Source organism: Oncorhynchus kisutch, linkage group LG5, assembly GCF_002021735.2.
Source record: "Oncorhynchus kisutch isolate 150728-3 linkage group LG5, Okis_V2, whole genome shotgun sequence".
Lineage (NCBI taxonomy): Eukaryota > Metazoa > Chordata > Actinopteri > Salmoniformes > Salmonidae > Oncorhynchus > Oncorhynchus kisutch.
In genome coordinates this window covers 57925577-57948155 of record NC_034178.2, presented here as the reverse complement: position 1 = coordinate 57948155, position 22579 = coordinate 57925577, and the positions used below count along the sequence as shown (strand labels likewise).

Genomic DNA, 22579 nt, shown 5'->3' with positions numbered 1-22579 from the left:
GCTTTAGAATGACACTTCCGGTTTTGGCGGGAAATACCGGGGAGAAAAATGATTTATTCTTGGGATGGAACATTTGTTAAATTCCGGGAAAATATTCAGCCCTATTACACAGTACACATACTGTAGTATGCTCTCCACCAATCAGAGCTAATGCAGTCCAGTCACCATTGTAACCTTCAGAATACTATGACACAGGTTTGTGCCACATGATGTCGCTGCTGCAGCACCAATCTCCCAGCACAGCGGAGTGGAGCCTGGTGAGGTATAGCCTCACTGCCTGGCAAAGCTAGATGGTGATAATGAATAGCTTTTCTCTGTCATTTGGATTCCATTTTGTGCTTATGCACAGTTGGATTCCATTTTGCCTTTATTTTAAAAAGAACTGACAAAAAAAAGAGAGAAATATGGATTGTGATTGAGAATCGAGAAAACACACAGCCGACTGGCCAGTTTTACATCAGATCCCAGTGTGTGCATTGTTTATCTGGTAGAGTGAACCAACTTTCAGTGTTGCAGATGAAAATGTACCATATAGGGGAAAAAATCACAGTTGTCTGACTGTGTGTGTCTGCACATCTGGTCACCCTCTCAGGCTGTCAGGGTGATAAAGGAATGAGTGAATGGGCAGAAAAATGAGTGTTTCCTGAGCATGGCTGACTGGCTCATCATTCACACTGGTTACATAAGACTGAGCTCATTAGATGATTTGCCAGATGTATCGCGTGTTGGTGTTGGGTGGGTTCTGCTGACGACATGGGTTTGGAGTCAGGCTATGGACAGGCTGGAAGAATTTAAACCAGGAAGAAGTCTCATTCAGATCAATGTCAGATACTCAAGTGACACCCTATGCTACCTTGGCTGAAGACAGTACTGTGCCATGGCCTATAGCATGCACTGTGATGGTGTTGACCAGAGTGTTTATGTGGGGTCGTCGTGCACTTTATGAAATATGTGAAATAGGGTGTCATTTAAGGTTTGCTCAAGGAATCTGTTTCCCATGGTTGTCAGCCTTTTACATTACATGGTATAATCTTTCCAGATATCAGATCATCTCTGTAATGACTGATGACTGACCACCAAGTTATCATAATCAAAACCTGTTTATTAGCTAGCCTGTTGTCAACATGACATGAACTACGGAGGCCTACGAGGGTGAACATTGACCACATATTGATGTGGCGTAAAGGGTCCATTAAGAGGAGTGAGTCCATCTACTTGTCTCCTTTTAGTTATCCACACACTGATGTAAAAGTTGACCGGTCGAGTCAAATTCCTGCCAGGCCATATTGCATTCAGCCATCTCGTTTCTTCAGATCAGTTAGGTCCATGTTGGACAGCTCAACGAGGGCAATGGTGTCTCTGTTCTAGGACACAGAGTGGAAGACCACATGTACATGTGACTCAACATTGTAAATGGATGTGGAAACAACTCTATAATAATACAGATTTACAAAATGACTGGAGGCCAAACTGCTGTGAGAACTAAACAGATTAGCCTAGTCTGAAAAGTAAACAACAAGCTCCTACCCCTTCTGTCTTAGCAAATCTGAAGGAACAGAATAGGTAATGAGGCTCTATGGAAGGATAGATTAAGCTAAATGCACCTTATCTGATCACATCGTAGAATCTAAATTCAAACACTGGCAGGGTAGCCTAGTGGTTAGAGCATTGGACTAGTAACCAAAAGGTTGCAAGTTCAAATCCCCGAGCTGACAAGGTACAAAATCTGTCGTTCTGCCCCTGAACAGGCAGTTAACTCACTGTTCCTAGGCCGTCATTGAAAATAAGAATTTGTTCTTAACTGACTTGCCTAGTAAAATAAAGGTAAAAAAAAAAAAGAAAAGCTAATTAAAATATCTTTATTACAACCACATGTACATCATCCTCATGTTCCAAAAAGAGTCTTCTGAAAAGTGAAAATGAGCAGAACCAGAGATTTGCAGGGAAACAGTCCGGGGGGAAACAGTCCAGGGGGAAACAGTCCGAGGGGAAACAGTCCGGGGGGAAACAGTACAGTGGGGGTAGAGAAACTCTGAGGTGTGCAGAGCTTTAAAACACAAGTGTCTCTCCTGTGTGCTTTCAATTCTCCTAGGAAAGGAGGGCTATTTTCAGCCTTGATAATCCTCACATATAGAGGGAGGAGGGGGATGAAGGGAATAAATCCTATCTTCTCATCCATTATTCAGGGAGTTTGAGTCATGCCGAGTGTGACGTGGAACACCTTGAGGAGAGAACGAGCAATCCAACATTTTCTCTCTTTTTATTTATTTATTTATCCATATATATATATATATATATATATATATATACACACACACAGTTGAAGTCGTAAGTTTACATAAACCTTAGCCAAATACATTTTAAACTCAGTTTTTCACAATTCCTGACATTTAATCATAGTAAAAATGCCCTGTCTTAGGTCAGTTAGGATCACCACTTTATTTAAGAATGTGTAATGTCAGAATAATAGTAGAGAGAATGATTGATTTATTTCAGCTTTTATTTCTTTCATCACATTCCCAGTGGGTCAGAAGTTTACATACACTCAATTAGTATTTGGGAGCATTGCCTTTAAATGGTTTAACTTGGGCCAAACGTTTCAGGTAGCCTTCCACAAGATTCTCACAATAAGTTGGGTGCATTTTGGCCCATTCCTGAGTCAGGTTTGTAGGCCTCCTTGCTCGCACACGCTTTTTCAGTTCTGCCCACACATTTTCTATAGGATTGAGGTCAGGGCTTTGTGATGGCCACTTTTCCATGATGTCAAGCAAAGTTGCACTGAGTTTGAAGGTAGGCCTTGAAATACATCCACAGGTACACCTCCAATTGACTCAAATTATGTCAATTAGCCTATCCGAAGCTTCTAAAGCCATAACATAATTTTCCAAAGCTGTTTAAAAGCACTTAGTGTATGTAAACTTCTGACCCACTGAAATTCTGATACAGTGAATTATAACTGAAATAATCTGTAAACAATTGTTGGAAAAATGACTTGTATCCTGCACAAAGTAGATGTCCTAAGCGACTTGCCAAAACTATAGTATGTTACCAAGAAATTTGTGAAGTGGTTGAAAAATAAGTTTTAATGACTGTAAATTTCCAACTTCAACTGTATATATATATATATATATATATCTCTCTCTCCCTCCTAATGCCCCTCTCGCTCTCTCTCTCACTCCCCTAATGCCCCTCTCGCTCTCTCTCTCACTCCCCTAATGCCCCTCTCGCTCTCTCTCTCACTCCCCTAAATGCCCCTCTCGCTCTCTCTCACTCCCCTAAATGCCTCTCTCGCTCTCTCTCTCACTCCCCTAATGCCTCTCTCTCTCTCTCTCTCTCTCTCTCTCTCTCTCTCTCTCTCTCTCTCTGTTCCTTTCTTTCTTCTTTTTTTCTGCCTCTCAGCTCCACACCAGACAGGTGTGAGTCCTACTTGCTGTGTGTGTAAGAATCACATGCACGCTGAGTGAGAAACACACACAGTGCATTAAGGTGTGTGATCCTGTAGCCTGATAACGCTGATAACGCTACGCAAAAAGCAAATCCCACCTCTGATCACACCTTTCATTTCAGTTATCAATGATAGTATGAGTAGTACCTACCACAGTGACTTTAGTTAACATTTGCTGCATAGCCCTGACATAAGCCTGCATAACCCTGACATAAGTGTACATAACCCTGACATAATCCTGTATAACTCTGTCATAAGCCTATTTGACATCTGACCCCTATCTATTGAACAATTAAGTGAGAAACAAAATGTGACAGACATTAGAGCGTGACACCACACCACCAGTGTTGAACCCGAGCGTTGTACCCGAGCGTTGTACCCTAGCGTTGTTCCCTAGCGTTGTACCCGAGCGTTGTACCCGAGCGTTGTTCCGTACGTTCCATAATGAATATGTACTAAACAACAACAGCACTGACCTCCAGAGACCTCCAGCAACAAACCACTAACCCCTGGCCAGCTCAGCCTACACCATCTACTCTGCAGTACCTATCTCTGGAACAACCACTTCAGAATACAGAATGAATGCCTCAATAGACAGGCAATGTAAACATCATTCCAATGATAGGATGGGTTGCGTTTGTTGTTGTGCAATCAAGGGTACCAGGTAGTTTGAGCACGATCACATCCGGTAGCAAAATCTTCTACTGCAGCACCATTCCCCATTCAGACTGTCAATGGGATCGCTGTTACAAAAACACATTGATTGTGTAGGGTGGTTATCAATCCACAAAGTTCTCCACTAGCTTTGTTGTGGCATCTCCTCTCCAGTAAGCTGCTGTTTTCTGGTGGATTCTCTTACAATGCAGTATTGCTTTTAGAAAAGTCCAAATGTAAGAGTTTCATCAATGTCACCAGGCAGCATTTTTGCACTCAAAAGACACCCAAAGATAAAATCAACAAAATTACATTATATTATATTGTTTCAAATTGATTCACAAACCCCATGAGCATGAGGTAGCCATACATGGTGCAGACACACACAGACCGATCCTCTCTCACACAGGCACACAGATTGTAATAGATACACACTTGCAGTGCGTTGCAGTAGTCAGTAAGAAGGTCTGACACATACACACACTTTGTCAGAGGTGCTGTACATTGGTGACACACACTTATATACTCACACGCATACACTTACCCTCAAACAAATGTATTGTCCATGGTGCTTTATGGTGGAAAAACACACAGACATACACGCAGAGACACACTATACAGTAGTGACAGTCAGTAGTGAGCTGGGACAGAGGGACATCTCCTCCCCAGTGCCCAGCCTCGTCCCATGAGTCAGCAGCTCCTCCACCGTCGTCCAATCATCTAACAGCTTCCTGTTCCTCAGACGACTCAACTTCTTTTGGCTGAGCTCCAGCACCGTGCTGCACCGGCCGTCTCCCAAAGACCCTCCCCCTCCAGACATAGCCTCTCCTTCTCGGATAACTCCTCCCCCCTGTCCACCCATAGCTCCTCCTCTTGTGTTGACCCCTGTATCTCTCATAGATCCTGATCCTCCATTGGCTCCTGGCCTCGTGTAAGCCTGCTGCCCTCTGGCCTGCTGTTGTTGTTGTTGTTTCTGCTCGCGGGCCAGTAGGAGGTGCTCCCGTCTCTCAGTGCGGCTCCAGTACCTCCCCCTCATCACCTCCTGGCTCTCCTCATCTGTACTCATCCCGCTGCGCTCGTCCGCTAGCCGCGATGCCCGCTCACGGAGAATCTGGTTCCTCACAGCCCTTGCGTTAGGGTTAGGGTTAGGAAGGTTGGGGTTGGTGTTAGGGTTAGGGTTAGGAAGGTTAGGGTTAGGGTTAGGAAGGTTGGGGTTGGGGTTAGGAAGGTTGGGGTTGGGGTTAGGAAGGTTGGGGTTGGTGTTAGGGGTAGTATCAAGGTTGTGGTTAGGATTGGAGCCCATCCTGGACACTCCAACAACCCCAGATCCGAACCCAGTGTGGCTCTCCAGGGTGCTGTAGAGGCCCCCACCACCCCCGGACCCCTGGCGGGACAGACGGTTGGCTGGTTTAGGCCATGTCTCATGGATGTCCATGGATGTCTGGGGAGGGTGGCTGAGGGTGTGGAAGCGGTGCACCTCTCTTCCTCTCTCCCTTTGTTTTTCTCTTTCCCGCTCTCTTTCTTTCTCTTGTTCTCTTTCTCGTTCTCTTTCTTGCTCTCTTTCTCTCTCTCGCTCCCTCTCCCACACTGGTAGGTCTGTCATGAAGCTCCTCTCCTGCTGCCTCCTGTCATTAACCAGCTGGTCACGGCCTCCACTATTGTCCCAGTAATGTCCCCTGGGTAAGGGCATGGCCCCTCTGTGTTCCCCCGGAGAGGTTGCATGGTGCAGAGGTGAGGGGGCAAGTCCTGCTGGGTGTCTGAGCACTAGTTCTGGTTCTCCCTCTTCAGGCAGGCCCAGCTCCAGGCCTCTAAGTGAAGCTACTCCACAGTGGTGCAGGGTGGCGTAAGAGGGGGAGGACGGGTGACTGGCCCGTCTGACACGCTCCTGGGGTGGAGCCCGGTGGTGGAGGGTCCTGCTTCTCCTCAGCTGACCCTCTGAGCTGGAGCCCTGGTGCTGCAGCAGAAGCCTGTGGTGACCGGAGGGGGTACTGCAGGTGGAGAGGACAGAGGCGTGGACAGAGAGGGGACCAGGGGTATGCTGGGGGTTGAAGAGGGAGCCACTGCTGGAGCTGTGTTTGCCCAGACAGGGACGATCCGCTTTCCGGAACTGGACAGACGACACCCTGAAGAAACAGAACTATTAGACACAGAAGCGATAAATACAATGGTACCGTGGTGAACAACCTGCATTATCATCGTTGAACCCTGGATGGAGAACACTTTGAAGATGGGGTTTGGATGGTTATGGATCATGTTATCATGATAAACTATGATAATCACAGTGATGTTAGTCTGGTGATAAGCTCCTACCTGAAGAGTCCTCGGGGTGGAGGGCCCATGGATGGAGCAGTCAGGCCAGGTGTGAGGTAGGAGTGCTGGGGCTGCATGGTCAGTGCCTCAGGGATGGCCTCCAGCAGCTCTCTGTGGTTCTTCTGCCAGCTGTCGCGGCGCTCCCGTGCACACACCTCCCCTTGGTGGTGCAGACGAGCATTGTACAGGCGCATGCGTTTCTCTAACAGCCTCTGGAAACGGCGGAACTCTCCGGTGCTCACGCTATGGAAGCCAGAGTCACTCAGCTCAGACGAGATGAAGGATTCAGAGGACGGAGACCCACCACCTCCACCCCCTCCTCCACTGACCAGGAGGCCCCCACCGGAGCCTCCACCCCTGGGGTAACACTCCTCCAGACCCCCCTCCTCTGTCTCCAGGCCAGAGAGGTCTCCCTGGTGCAGGCTACCGTCGGTCCAGCCCAGGCCGCTGTCCAGCTCATGGTGGAGAGGTAGGTAGCCCAGAGGTTTCTCCAACATATAGTCCTCATCCTCAGTCTGAAGGAGAGAGAGAGAACACAGTCACACACACATACAGTATGTAGATATACAGTACACAGACACACATACAGTATGTAGATATACAGTACACAGACACACTTACAGTATGTAGATATACAGTACACAGACACACATACAGTGTGTAGATATACAGTACACATACAGTATGTAGATATACAGTACACAGACACACATACAGTATGTAGATATACAGTACACAGACATACATACAGTACGTAGATATACAGTACACAGACACACATACACACCTGGCTGTGGAAACTGCTGGGCTCCTCAAGGTTGGTGTTGCAGCAGCCAGTCAAACAGCTCTGATCCCTTGGAACACGATGGTCCAGCTCTGGGTCCTTAGGGAGAGAGAGAGAGAAAGAACGGTTAATCAATGTTTAACTAACTGTGAATAATGTGTGTTTACATGAATAAACAAGCATTTAATTTTTTATGCTAATTCTAGAACTTTGGTTATGTAATTCAAATGTTCATCCAGCCTCTCTCCCCCAAAAATATCCCCAAAATATCCCTATGTTATCAAGAGTCCTGATTATTAAATATGGCCTTTAATGGAACTGCATCACATGCAGTAGGTTTGCAATCCAGATTGACTGAACTGAGGCTTGTGTTTTGCAGTGGTTAAATCAGTCTGTAGACAGTAAATGTTTGTAGATGGGAGAGAGGAGTGTGTTTTTCCCTCTGTCTCTCTAAGCTGAGCATCCTTCCATTCTCCAAGGGGATTTCATTAGGCACAGCTCACATTCCACCCACTGAACACGTGAGTTCTGTTTGTGACTGTGTGACTGTGTGTCCGTGTGAATGTGTGATGTAGATGTGGTGGTGATTTAGATGTAAATGGGGTGGTGATTTAGATGTACACGTGGTGGTGATTTAGATGTACACGTGGTGATTTAGATGTACACGTGGTGGTGGTGATTTAGATGTACACGTGGTGGTGGTGATTTAAATGTACACGTGGTGGTGGTGATTTAGATGTACACGTGGTGGTAGTGATTTAGATGTACACGTGGTGGTGGTGATTTAGATGTACACGTGGTGGTGGTGATTTAGATGTACACGTGGTGGTGGTGATTTAGATGTACACGTGGTGGTGGTGATTTAGATGTACACGTGGTGGTGGTGATTTAGATGTACATGTGGTGGTGATTTAGATGTACACGTGGTGGTGGTGATTTAGATGTACACACGGTGGTGGTGATTTAGATGTACACGTGGTGGTGGTGATTTAGATGTACACGTGGTGGTGGTGATTTAGATGTACACAGACAGTATGTAGATATACAGGTGGTGATTTAGATGTACATGTGGTGGTGATTTAGATGTACACGTGGTGGTGGTGATTTAGATGTACACGTGGTGGTGGTGATTTAGATGTACACAGACAGTATGTAGATATACAGGTGGTGATTTAGATGTACATGTGGTGGTGATTTAGATGTACACGTGGTGGTGGTGATTTAGATGTACACGTGGTGGTGGTGATTTAGATGTACACGTGGTGGTGGTGATTTAGATGTACACAGACAGTATGTAGATATACAGGTGGTGATTTAGATGTACATGTGGTGGTGATTTAGATGTACACGTGGTGGTGGTGATTTAGATGTACACGTGGTGGTGGTGATTTAGATGTACACAGACAGTATGTAGATATACAGGTGGTGATTTAGATGTACATGTGGTGGTGATTTAGATGTACACGTGGTGGTGGTGATTTAGATATACACAGACAGTATGTAGATATACAGGTGGTGATTTAGATGTACATGTGGTGGTGATTTAGATGTACACGTGGTGGTGATTTAGATGTACACGTGGTGGTGGTGATTTAGATGTACACGTGGTGGTGGTGATTTAGATGTACACGTGGTGGTGGTGATTTAGATGTACACGTGGTGGTGGTGATTTAGATGTACATGTGGTGGTGATTTAGATGTACACGTGGTGGTGGTGATTTAGATGTACACGCGGGTGGTGGTGATTTAGATGTACACGTGGTGGTGGTGATTTAGATGTACACAGACAGTATGTAGATATACAGGTGGTGATTTAGATGTACATGTGGTGGTGATTTAGATGTACACGTGGTGGTGGTGATTTAGATGTACACGTGGTGGTGGTGATTTAGATGTACACGTGGTGGTGGTGATTTAGATGTACACAGACAGTATGTAGATATACAGGTGGTGATTTAGATGTACATGTGGTGGTGATTTAGATGTACACGTGGTGGTGGTGATTTAGATGTACACGTGGTGGTGGTGATTTAGATGTACACAGACAGTATGTAGATATACAGGTGGTGATTTAGATGTACATGTGGTGGTGATTTAGATGTACACGTGGTGGTGGTGATTTAGATATACACAGACAGTATGTAGATATACAGGTGGTGATTTAGATGTACATGTGGTGGTGATTTAGATGTACACGTGGTGGTGATTTAGATGTACACGTGGTGGTGATTTAGATGTACACGTGGTGGTGGTGATTTAGATGTACACAGACAGTATGTAGATATACAGGTGGTGATTTAGATGTACATGTGGTGGTGATTTAGATGTACACGTGGTGGTGGTGATTTAGATGTACACGTGGTGGTGGTGATTTAGATGTACACGTGGTGGTGGTGATTTAGATATACACAGACAGTATGTAGATATACAGGTGGTGATTTAGATGTACATGTGGTGGTGATTTAGATGTACACGTGGTGGTGATTTAGATGTACACGTGGTGGTGATTTAGATGTACACGTGGTGGTGGTGATTTAGATGTACACAGACAGTATGTAGATATACAGGTGGTGATTTAGATGTACATGTGGTGGTGATTTAGATGTACATGTGGTGGTGGTGATTTAGATGTACATGTGGTGGTGGTGATTTAGATGTACATGTGGTGGTGGTGATTTAGATGTACATGTGGTGGTGATTTAGATGTACATGTGGTGGTGATTTAGATGTACACGTGGTGGTGATTTAGATGTACATGTGGTGGTGATTTAGATGTACACGTGGTGGTGATTTAGATGTACATGTGGTGGTGATTTAGATGTACATGTGGTGGTGGTGATTTAGATGTACATGTGGTGGTGGTGATTTAGATGTACATGTGGTGGTGGTGATTTAGATGTACACGTGGTGGTGATTTAGATGTACACGTGGTGGTGATTTAGATGTACATGTGGTGGTGATTTAGATGTACATGTGGTGGTGATTTAGATGTACACGTGGTGGTGATTTAGATGTACACGTGGTGGTGATTTAGATGTACACGTGGTGGTGATTTAGATGTACACGTGGTGGTGATTTAGATGTACACGTGGTGGTGATTTAGATGTACACGTGGTGGTGATTTAGATGTACACGTGGTGGTGATTTAGATGTACACGTGGTGGTGGTGATTTAGATGTACACAGACAGTATGTAGACATACAGGTGGTGATTTAGATGTACATGTGGTGGTGATTTAGATGTACATATGGAGGTGGTGATTTAGATGTACATGTGGTGGTGATTTAGATGTACATGTGGTGGTGATTTAGATGTACACGTGGTGGTGATTTAGATGTACATGTGGTGGTGGTGATTTAGATGTCCATGTGGTGGTGATTTAGATGTACATGTGGTGGTGGTGATTTAGATGTACATGTGGTGGTGATTTAGATGTACATGTGGTGGTGATTTAGATGTACATGTGGTGGTGATTTAGATGTACATGTGGTGGTGGTGATTTAGATGTACATGTGGTGGTGGTGATTTAGATGTACATGTGGTGGTGGTGATTTAGATGTACACGTGGGTGGTGATTAGATGTACACGTGGTGGTGATTTAGATGTACACGTGGTGGTGATTTAGATGTACACGTGGTGGTGATTTAGATGTACACGTGGTGGTGATTTAGCTGTACACGTGGTGGTGGTGATTAAGATGTACACAGACAGTATGTAGATATACAGGTGGTGATTTAGATGTACATGTGGTGGTGATTTAGATGTACATGTGGTGGTGGTGATTTAGATGTACATGTGGTGGTGGTGATTTAGATGTACATGTGGTGGTGGTGATTTAGATGTACATGTGGTGGTGATTTAGATGTACATGTGGTGGTGATTTAGATGTACACGTGGTGGTGATTTAGATGTACACGTGGTGGTGATTTAGATGTACATGTGGTGGTGATTTAGATGTACATGTGGTGGTGATTTAGATGTACATGTGGTGGTGATTTAGATGTACACGTGGTGGTGATTTAGATGTACATGTGGTGGTGATTTAGATGTACATGTGGTGGTGATTTAGATGTACACGTGGTGGTGATTTAGATGTACACGTGGTGGTGATTTAGATGTACACGTGGTGGTGATTTAGATGTACACGTGGTGGTGGTGATTTAGATGTACATGTGGTGGTGATTTAGATGTACATGTGGTGGTGGTGATTTAGATGTACATGTGGTGGTGATTTAGATGTACATGTGGTGGTGGTGATTTAGATGTACATGTGGTGGTGATTTAGATGTACATGTGGTGGTGGTGATTTAGATGTACATGTGGTGGTGATTTAGATGTACATGTGGTGGTGGTGATTTAGATGTACATGTGGTGGTGATTTAGATGTACATGTGGTGGTGATTTAGATGTACATGTGGTGGTGATTTAGATGTACATGTTGTGGTGATTTAGATGTACATGTGGTGGTGATTTAGATGTACTTGTGGTGGTGATTTAGATGTACACATACAGTATGTAGATATACAGGTGGTGATTTAGATGTACATGTGGTGGTGGTGATTTAGATGTACATGTGGTGGTGGTGATTTAGATGTACATGTGGTGGTGATTTAGATGTACACATACAGTATGTAGATATACAGGTGGTGATTTAGATGTACATGTGGTGGTGGTGATTTAGATGTACATGTGGTGGTGGTGATTTAGATGTACATGTGGTGGTGGTGATTTAGATGTACATGTGGTGGTGATTTAGATGTACACGTGGTGGTGGTGATTTAGATGTACACGTGGTGGTGGTGATTTAGATGTACATGTGGTGGTGATTTAGATGTACACGTGGTGGTGGTGATTTAGATGTACACGTGGTGGTGGTGATTTAGATGTACTGTAAATGTGGTGGTGATTTAGATGTACTGTACATGTGGAGGTGATTTAGATGTACACAGACAGTATGTAGATATACAGGTGGTGATTTAGATGTACATGTGGTGGTGATTTAGATGTACATGTGGTGGTGGTGATTTAGATGTACATGTGGTGGTGATTTAGATGTACATGTGGTGGTGGTGATTTAGATGTACATGTGGTGGTGGTGATTTAGATGTACATGTGGTGGTGATTTAGATGTACACGTGGTGGTGATTTAGATGTACACGTGGTGGTGATTTAGATGTACATGTGGTGGTGGTGATTTAGATGTACATGTGGTGGTGATTTAGATGTACATGTGGTGGTGCTGATTTAGATGTACACAGACAGTATGTAGATATACAGGTGGTGATTTAGATGTACATGTGGTGGTGATTTAGATGTACATGTGGTGGTGATTTAGATGTACACGTGGTGGTGATTTAGATGTACACGTGGTGGTGGTGATTTAGATGTACACAGACAGTATGTAGATATACAGGTGGTGATTTAGATGTACATGTGGTGGTGATTTAGATGTACATGTGGTGGTGGTGATTTAGATGTACATGTGGTGGTGATTTAGATGTACATGTGGTGGTGATTTAGATGTACACGTGGTGGTGATTTAGATGTACATGTGGTGGTGATTTAGATGTACATGTGGTGGTGATTTAGATGTACATGTTGTGGTGATTTAGATGTACATGTGGTGGTGATTTAGATGTACATGTGGTGGTGATTTAGATGTACACATACAGTATGTAGATATACAGGTGGTGATTTAGATGTACATGTGGTGGTGGTGATTTAGATGTACATGTGGTGGTGGTGATTTAGATGTACATGTGGTGGTGATTTAGATGTACACATACAGTATGTAGATATACAGGTGGTGATTTAGATGTACATGTGGTGGTGGTGATTTAGATGTACATGTGGTGGTGATTTAGATGTACACGTGGTGGTGGTGATTTAGATGTACACGTGGTGGTGGTGATTTAGATGTACATATGGTGGTGATTTAGATGTACATGTGGTGGTGATTTAGATGTACACGTGGTGGTGGTGATTTAGATGTACACGTGGTGGTGATTTAGATGTACTGTAAATGTGGTGGTGATTTAGATGTACTGTACATGTGGAGGTGATTTAGATGTACACAGACAGTATGTAGATATACAGGTGGTGATTTAGATGTACATGTGGTGGTGATTTAGATGTACATGTGGTGGTGGTGATTTAGATGTACATGTGGTGGTGATTTAGATGTACACGTGGTGGTGATTTAGATGTACATGTGGTGGTGATTTAGATGTACATGTGGTGGTGGTGATTTAGATGTACATGTGGTGGTGATTTAGATGTACATGTGGTGGTGGTGATTTAGATGTACATGTGGTGGTGATTTAGATGTACATGTGGTGGTGATTTAGATGTACACGTGGTGGTGATTTAGATGTACACGTGGTGGTGATTTAGATGTACACGTGGTGGTGATTTAGATGTATATGTGGTGGTGATTTAGATGTACATGTGGTGGTGATTTAGATGTACATGTGGTGATTTAGATGTACATGTGGTGGTGATTTAGATGTACACGTGGTGGTGATTTAGATGTACACGTGGTGGTGATTTAGATGTACACGTGGTGGTGGTGATTTAGATGTACACAGACAGTATGTAGATATACAGGTGGTGATTTAGATGTACATGTGGTGGTGGTGATTTAGATGTACATGTGGTGGTGATTTAGATGTACCTGTGGTGGTGATTTAGATGTACACGTGGTGGTGATTTAGATGTACATGTGGTGGTGGTGATTTAGATGTACATGTGGTGGTGATTTAGATGTACATGTGGTGGTGGTGATTTAGATGTACATGTGGTGGTGATTTAGATGTACATGTGGTGGTGGTGATTTAGATGTACATGTGGTGGTGATTTAGATGTACATGTGGTGGTGGTGATTTAGATGTACATGTGGTGGTGATTTAGATGTACATGTGGTGGTGATTTAGATGTACATGTGGTGGTGGTGATTTAGATGTACATGTGGTGGTGATTTAGATGTACACGTGGTGGTGATTTAGATGTACATGTGGTGGTGATTTAGATGTACATGTGGTGGTGATTTAGATGTACATGTGGTGGTGGTGATTTAGATGTACATGTGGTGGTGATTTAGATGTACATGTGGTGGTGATTTAGATGTACATGTGGTGGTGGTGATTTAGATGTACATGTGGTGGTGGTGATTTAGATGTACATTTGGTGGTGATTTAGATGTACATGTGGTGGTGATTTAGATGTACATGTGGTGGTGATTTAGTTGTACATGTGGTGGTGATTTAGATGTACACGTGGTGGTGGTGATTTAGATGTACTGTACATGTGGTGGTGATTTAGATGTACATGTGGTGGTGATTTAGATGTACACGTGGTGGTGATTTAGATGTACATGTGGTGGTGATTTAGATGTACATGTGGTGGTGATTTAGATGTACATGTGGTGGTGATTTAGATGTACATGTGGTGGTGATTTAGATGTACACATACAGTATGTAGATATACAGGTGGTGATTTAGATGTACATGTGGTGGTGGTGATTTAGATGTACATGTGGTGGTGGTGATTTAGATGTACACGTGGTGGTGATTTAGATGTACACGTGGTGGTGGTGATTTAGATGTACACGTGGTGGTGGTGATTTAGATGTACATGTGGTGGTGATTTAGATGTACATGTGGTGGTGATTTAGATGTACATGTGGTGGTGATTTAGATGTACACGTGGTGGTGGTGATTTAGATGTACACGTGGTGGTGATTAGATGTACACAGACAGTATGTAGATATACAGGTGGTGATTTAGATGTACATGTGGTGGTGATTTAGATGTACATGTGGTGGTGATTTAGATGTACATGTGGTGGTGATTTAGATGTACATGTGGTGGTGGTGATTTAGATGTACATGTGGTGGTGATTTAGATGTACATGTGGTGGTGGTGATTTAGATGTACATGTGGTGGTGATTTAGATGTACATGTGGTGGTGATTTAGATGTACATGTGGTGGTGGTGATTTAGATGTACATGTGGTGGTGATTTAGATGTACACGTGGTGGTGATTTAGATGTACATGTGGTGGTGATTTAGATGTACATGTGGTGGTGATTTAGATGTACATGTGGTGGTGGTGATTTAGATGTACATGTGGTGGTGGTGATTTAGATGTACATGTGGTGGTGATTTAGATGTACATGTGGTGGTGGTGATTTAGATGTACATGTGGTGGTGGTGATTTAGATGTACATTTGGTGGTGATTTAGATGTACATGTGGTGGTGATTTAGATGTACATGTGGTGGTGATTTAGATGTACATGTGGTGGTGATTTAGATGTACACGTGGTGGTGGTGATTTAGATGTACTGTACATGTGGTGGTGATTTAGATGTACATGTGGTGGTGATTTAGATGTACACGTGGTGGTGATTTAGATGTACATGTGGTGGTGATTTAGATGTACATGTGGTGGTGATTTAGATGTACATGTGGTGGTGATTTAGATGTACATGTGGTGGTGATTTAGATGTACACATACAGTATGTAGATATACAGGTGGTGATTTAGATGTACATGTGGTGGTGGTGATTTAGATGTACATGTGGTGGTGGTGATTTAGATGTACATGTGGTGGTGGTGATTTAGATGTACATGTGGTGGTGGTGATTTAGATGTACATGTGGTGGTGATTTAGATGTACACGTGGTGGTGGTGATTTAGATGTACACGTGGTGGTGGTGATTTAGATGTACATGTGGTGGTGATTTAGATGTACATGTGGTGGTGATTTAGATGTACATGTGGTGGTGATTTAGATGTACACGTGGTGGTGGTGATTTAGATGTACACGTGGTGGTGATTTAGATGTACACAGACAGTATGTAGATATACAGGTGGTGATTTAGATGTACATGTGGTGGTGATTTAGATGTACATGTGGTGGTGATTTAGATGTACATGTGGTGGTGATTTAGATGTACATGTGGTGGTGATTTAGATGTACATGTGGTGGTGATTTAGATGTACACGTGGTGGTGATTTAGATTTGGTTACTTTTATTTATGCAGCATAGCATCCTGGCTGTTTGGGCCTGAGCAATCAGGCTTGTCTGTGTGTACTGTATTTGTATGTGTACGTCTTTGTCTGTGTGTGAGTGTGTGTGAGTGCATGTGTGTGTATAGTTCCACTCAGGTCTCAGATGCTTGGTGGCAGCATGTATAATTCCAGACTGGGTTGGCTGCTCCATTTGTTTTAAAGGCATTTTGCCATTAAAGCCTTAATCACCGAACTTCAAGGTGCTTTTCCTCCAAGAGAGACTCCAATTTGGACACAGGTCTTTTGGACGTTAGCCCTGATTCAGACCAAACAGTTGCAATCTGGATTCTATTCAGTCAAAAAGGTTATTTGGATGTCTACAGTTTATTCCACATACACACACACACACACAAACAAACAAACCTGGAGAAGTAAGCTCTGAACCTCCTCTAGTGCAGTCCCCTGTTCAGAGCCCTGTGTACACTCTGACCTTCAGAGCCATACAGCCCACCACTACACCCACACAAGCTTCCCAGTGTTGTTTATTTAACATGACAGTTTTCTTCCATAGAAGATGTATTTCCATCCTCTCAATGGACAGAACAACACAGACACACAGTATGCTGTAGTTCTAGCTACTTCCGTCACATATGCTGTACCATACAATACAGTGGGTCAATTCTATTGGCTTTATTATCACCAGTGACAGAATAAGTCATATCAGTCACAATAATTAGTGGGGTGCAGGATTTAACACTGGTGTAAGGCCTTTAATTGATGTGTCTTGTAACTGATACAGGTACTGAGTGATGAATGGTGGTACACTCACAAACAGAGTGCCCACATGTGTAGACCTTGTAGACTATAGGGTATGGCTTTGGCTGGCAACATCAAGTGATTATCTTTCATTCAAAACTAAATGGCATCCTACTACTACTAGTGTGTGTGTGTGTGTGTGTGTGTGTGTGTGTGTGTGTGTGTGTGTGTGTGTGTGTGTGTGTGTGTGTGTGTGTGTGTGTGTGTGTGTGTGTGTGTGTGTGTGTGTGTGTGTGTGTGTGTGTGTGTGTGTGTGTTTTGTCTCACCTGGTAGCCCAGTGGATCCATGTCCTCTATGTCTTGTGGAGCGTTGGGCAGGTACTCATATCTCCCGTTGTCACGGTGATCACGAGGAAGACTCATGTGGCTGCAGTAGTGTCTGAGAGAAAGAGAGAAGTCGAGTCAATAAATCTAACATTAATCTAATTTTATAGACATCTGAAGTGTGTGTGTGTGTGTGTGAGAGAGAGAGAGACAGAGAGAGCATTTGTCTGTGTGTTAGCGTGTGTGTGTGTGTGTGTGTGTGTGTCCCTCTATCTTTGACTCTACCCGTCTGGGTTGACCCTGGACATGGTCTCGGCTGCTGTGACCCCCAGACTGTGCAGGGCCAGGTGGGGGGCCAGGGGGAGGGGCTCCCAGTGTCTTTCCGTCTGCGTGCTGCAGTCCTGTAAGCCATAACCCCTCCCACGCCGGCCCTTGATCTGCAGCGTGATTGGGTGCTCATAGGCAGCCAGGATTCTAAGAGCATCCCGTTTGCTCAGGTGAGAAAGATCCCGTTTAGTCAGGTGACTCAGATCCCGCCCACTGACCTGTGAGGAGACACAGAGACACACAGATGACATCCTATTCCCCATATAGTGCACCAGGGATGCATTGTGGGGGTTCAGAAGTGACTCATCTACTCTGGAGAACACTCAAAACAAGGGAGGGGATGCAGAGATGAAAACTAAAGGGTTACAACCCAAGACGAAAAACAAAACATTTGGGATTCGATACCTGGCTTCTACGTTGTACCCGATGCCAAGCATAGCACCAGAGCCATGCCACTAGAGCCGTGAGCTAACAACACATGACCCAACCCTTCTACGTTGTACCCGATGCCAAGCATAGCACCAGAGCCATGCCACTAGAGCCGTGAGCTAACAACACATGACCCAACCCTTCTACGTTGTACCCGATGCCAAGCATAGCACCAGAGCCATGCCACTAGAGCCGTGAGCTAACAACACATGACCCAACCCTTCTACGTTGTACCCGATGCCAAGCATAGCACCAGAGCCATGCCACTAGAGCCGTGAGCTAACAACACATGACCCAACCCTTCTACGTTGTACCCGATGCCAAGCATAGCACCAGAGCCATGCCACTAGAGCCGTGAGCTAACAACACATGACCCAACCCTTCTACGTTGTACCCGATGCCAAGCATAGCACCAGAGCCATGCCACTAGAGCCGTGAGCTAACAACACATGACCCAACCCTTCTACGTTGTACCCGATGCCAAGCATAGCACCAGAGCCATGCCACTAGAGCCGTGAGCTAACAACACATGACCTAACCCAACCAGAGTGACAGTTGTACACAGCATTTCAGAACTACTCCCTATCACTNGAGATAGAGACAGAGGGAGACAGAGACAAGACAGAGAAAGAGAGAGCACTTCCATCTCTGCTAGAGGGATCTAGATAGAGAACAGACAAGGACTTGTGAGCAGAGAGCACTTCCACTTCTATACACCCCCACCCTCACACACACACCCCCGCACACACACACCTCAGTCACTCACTCACTCACTCACTCACTCACTCACTCTGACAAATCACCAAGACAGTGAAATGACTCACATATCAGAACATCAGACACAATGTGCTGTAACAACACTCACATAAGTGTAGGTATGGAACAAAACCCTGCACAACACCAAACACGTAAGATTGAAAAAACAAATCAACACCAGAAAAATTACAGAACATGGACAAATACACAGGCACAAGAAGATATATGAACCTCATTACAGACCAACAGATATATGAACCTCATTACAGACCAACAGATATATGAACCTCATTACTGACCAACAGATATATGAACCTCATTACAGACCAACAGATATATGAACCTCATTACAGACCAACAGATATATGATCCTCATTACAGACCAACAGATATATGAACCTCATTACAGACCAACAGATATATGAACCTCCTTACTGACCAAACAGATATATGAACCTCCTTACTGACCAAGATATATGAACCTCCTTACAGACCAACAGATATATGAACCTCATTACAGACCAACAGATATATGACCTCCTTACAGACCAACAGATATATGAACCTCCTTACTGACAACAGATATATGAACCTCCTTACAGACCAACAGATATATGAACCTCCTTACAGACCAACAGATATATGATCCTCCTTACAGACCAACAGATATATTAACCTCCTTACAGACCAACAGATATAACAGTACAACCAGATATATGAACCTCCTTACAGACCAACAGATTATAACAGTACAAGATATACAGTGAGGGAAAAAAGTATTTGATCCCCTGCTGATTTTGTCAGTTTGCCCGACTGACAAGAAATGATCAAATCAATTATAACATGTTTGACGTGCGTTATTCTGGATTCTTTTTGTTGTTATTCTGTCTCTCACTGTTTCAAATAAACCTACCATTAAAATTATAGACGGATCATTTCTTTGTCAGTGGGCAAACGTACAAAATCAGACTGGATGTAATAATGGACACAGGATGAGAACAGGAACCTGTACAGACTGGATATAATAATGGACACAGGATGAGAACAGGAACCTGTACAGACTGGATGTAATAATGGACCAGGATGAGAACAGGAATCTGTACAGACTGGATGTAATAATGGACCAGGATGAGAACAGGAACCTGTACAGACTGGATGTAATAATGGACACAGGATGAGAACAGGAACCTGTACAGACTGGATGTAATAAGACACAGGATGAGAACAGGAACCTGTACAGACTGGATGTAATAATGGACACAGGATGAGAACAGGAACCTGTACAGACTGGATGTAATAATGGACACAGGATGAGAACAGGAACCTGTACAGACTGGATGTAATAATGGACACAGGATGAGAACAGGAACCTGTACAGACTCGATGTAATACAACGCTAGTTTAGCTCGGCTGTGTCTAGAACACTGAGCGCCATATTGGGCGTTCAAAACTCTCAGTGGGTTCTCTGCTAAAGGCTTACTGTTTCTGGCCTCCCTCCCTCCCTCCCTCCCTGACTCACCCTTAACCGAGATAATGAATTGAGAAAATGCTTTCTGACAGACCCACGAATGGGCCTTGCAGAGGGGGCAGAGGTCCTAACTGGTAGAGGCTGAGTGGGCGCCTGCCAACTTTTCAGAATCACACACCAAGTTAGAGGCAGGGAGGCTATTAATGCTGCAGCATTACGTTTAAAAAGCTTTTAGCAAACGCTGTTTGGCATGCTAATGTGATTGGCTGTAGCATTTTGTCCGGAATGACAAAAAAGAGGCCATTGGATGCATAATTCAACAGGGATACATCGCTTATTGATGGTGTGTATGTGTGTGTGTGTGTGTGTGTGTGTGTGTGTGTGTGTGTGTGTGTGTGTGTGTGTGTGTGTGTGTGTTGTGTGTGTGTGTGTGTTGTGTGTGTGTGTGTGTGTGTGTGTGTGCCTAGCCAGCTTGGCAGCAGGATCAAATTATTATCATTAGTTTGTGCTAAATCCCTGGGTGGTTCGTTTTCAAAGCTCGAAGCCAAGATTTGTGTGTGTGTGTGCGTTTGTGGTGTGTGTTGGTGTGTGTGTGTGTGTGTGTGTTTGTGTGTGTGTTGGTGTGTGTGTGTGTGTATGTGTGTGTGTGTGTGTGTGTGTGTGTGCGGTAGGTAGACTACCAATCATTACCCCAGTACAGCCAGCTGAGAGAGGGATATTGGAGGGTGAACACTTTCTAATAATATTATGGGCCAAGGAACCCACAGGGATTGGAGAGAACGCTGGAGGGAGGGGTTGAGTTACAGTTGAGGGGAGGGTGTGTACCAGAGATTGAGGCGGGAGGGTGATTGTGTGAGGCGGGTGGGTGATTGTGTGAGGCGGGTGGGTGGGTGAGTGAGTTAGTGAGTGTGAGAGCGAGAGCGACGAGAGAGAGAGAGAGAGAGAGGCCAGAGAGATAGAGAGAGAGAGGAGATAGAGAGAGAGAGAGAGAGAGAGAGAGAGAGAGAGAGAGAGAGAGAGAGAGAGAGAGAGGGGCAGAGAGATAGAGAGAGAGAGAGAGAGAGAGAGTAAGGGAGTAAGAGAAAGGAGAAGGAAATAAAGACAGAAAACGAGGAACGCAGAAAGATGAACAGTGAAAAAGGGAGCCGATGGAGGAGGGAGTGTTTGATGACGAGGAGGTTAAAACACAGGTAGACAGAAGACATGGTGTTGTGAACATGCTTCAGGACAGGTATCAGGTCTGGTCTTTAGATCATCTATACTCCTGCCTAAATACTGAAGGTTCCTTCTCCATACCAGAAGAGGGCAGTAAAACACTCCAGAACTCCCCTCTCCCCCATAGGATTGGAGCAGAATCCATAGCTGGGGAAGTAGTTTTGGGGATGTTTTTATTGTTAATTCATTATTGTGATTTTTCAGAGGGCTCTGCTGCACCTCAGTGCCCCTACCTCTCACAGCTTATGGACTTAACCACACATGATTCTGAGAGTGAGGGATGACCAGAAGGAGAGAGAGGAAAGAGGATGACAGAAAGGAAGAGGAAAGGATGACAGAAAGAGAGGAGGAAGAGGGGATGACAGAAAGGAGAGAGAGGAAAGAGGGATGACAGAAAGGAGAGAGAGGAAAGGGATGACAGAGAAAGGAGAGAGAGGAAAGAGGCATGACAGAAAGGAGAGAGAGGAAAGAGGGATGACAGAAAAGGAAGAGAGGGGAAAGAGGGATGACAGAAGGAGAAGAGGAAAGAGGGATGACAGAAAGGAGAGAGAGGAAGAGGGATGACAGAAAGGAGAGGGAGGAAAGAGGGATGACAGAAAGGAGGGAGAGGAAAGAGGGATGACAGAAAGAGAGAGAGGAAAGAGGGATGACAGAAAGGAGAGGAGGGAAAGAGAGATGACAGAAAGGAGAGAGAGGAAAAGAGGGATGACAGAAAGGAGAGAGGGAAAGAGGGATGACAGAAAGGAGAGAGAGGAAAGAGGGATGACAAAGGAGAGAGAGGAAGAGGGATGGACATAAAGGAAGAGAGAGGAAAGAGGATGACAGAAAGGAGGGGAGGAAAGAGGGATGACAGAAAGGAGGAGACGAAAGAGGGATGACAGAAAGGAGAGAGAAAAAGAGGGATGACAGAAAGGAGAGATAGGAAAGAGGGATGACAGAAAGAGAGAGAGGAGAGGGGATGACAGAAAGGAGAGAGGAGGAAGAGGGATGACAAGTAAGGGAGAGAAGGAAAGAGGGATGAACAGAAAGGAGAGAGAGGAAAGAGGGATGACAGAAAGGAGAGGAGGAAAGAGGGATGACAGAAAGGAGAGAGACGAAA

The 22579-nt window shown here is 44.4% G+C and overlaps 1 protein-coding gene across 1 annotated transcript in view; it reads right to left on the bottom strand.

The window, feature by feature from the left end:
- Positions 1–1845: 1845 nt before the first annotated feature.
- The window catches only part of LOC116374224 (uncharacterized), a 22094-nt gene continuing 1360 nt past the window's right edge, over positions 1846–22579 (bottom strand). Inside the window, exons 2-6 of the mRNA XM_031825489.1 lie at positions 17571–17830; positions 17289–17400; positions 7197–7292; positions 6410–6924; positions 1846–6222 (exon numbers count right to left, since the gene is read on the bottom strand). Of these exons, the coding sequence (XP_031681349.1) occupies positions 4713–6222; positions 6410–6924; positions 7197–7292; positions 17289–17400; positions 17571–17830 (2493 nt within the window). The 3' untranslated portion in view covers positions 1846–4712. The remainder of the gene's footprint in view (positions 6223–6409; positions 6925–7196; positions 7293–17288; positions 17401–17570; positions 17831–22579) is intronic.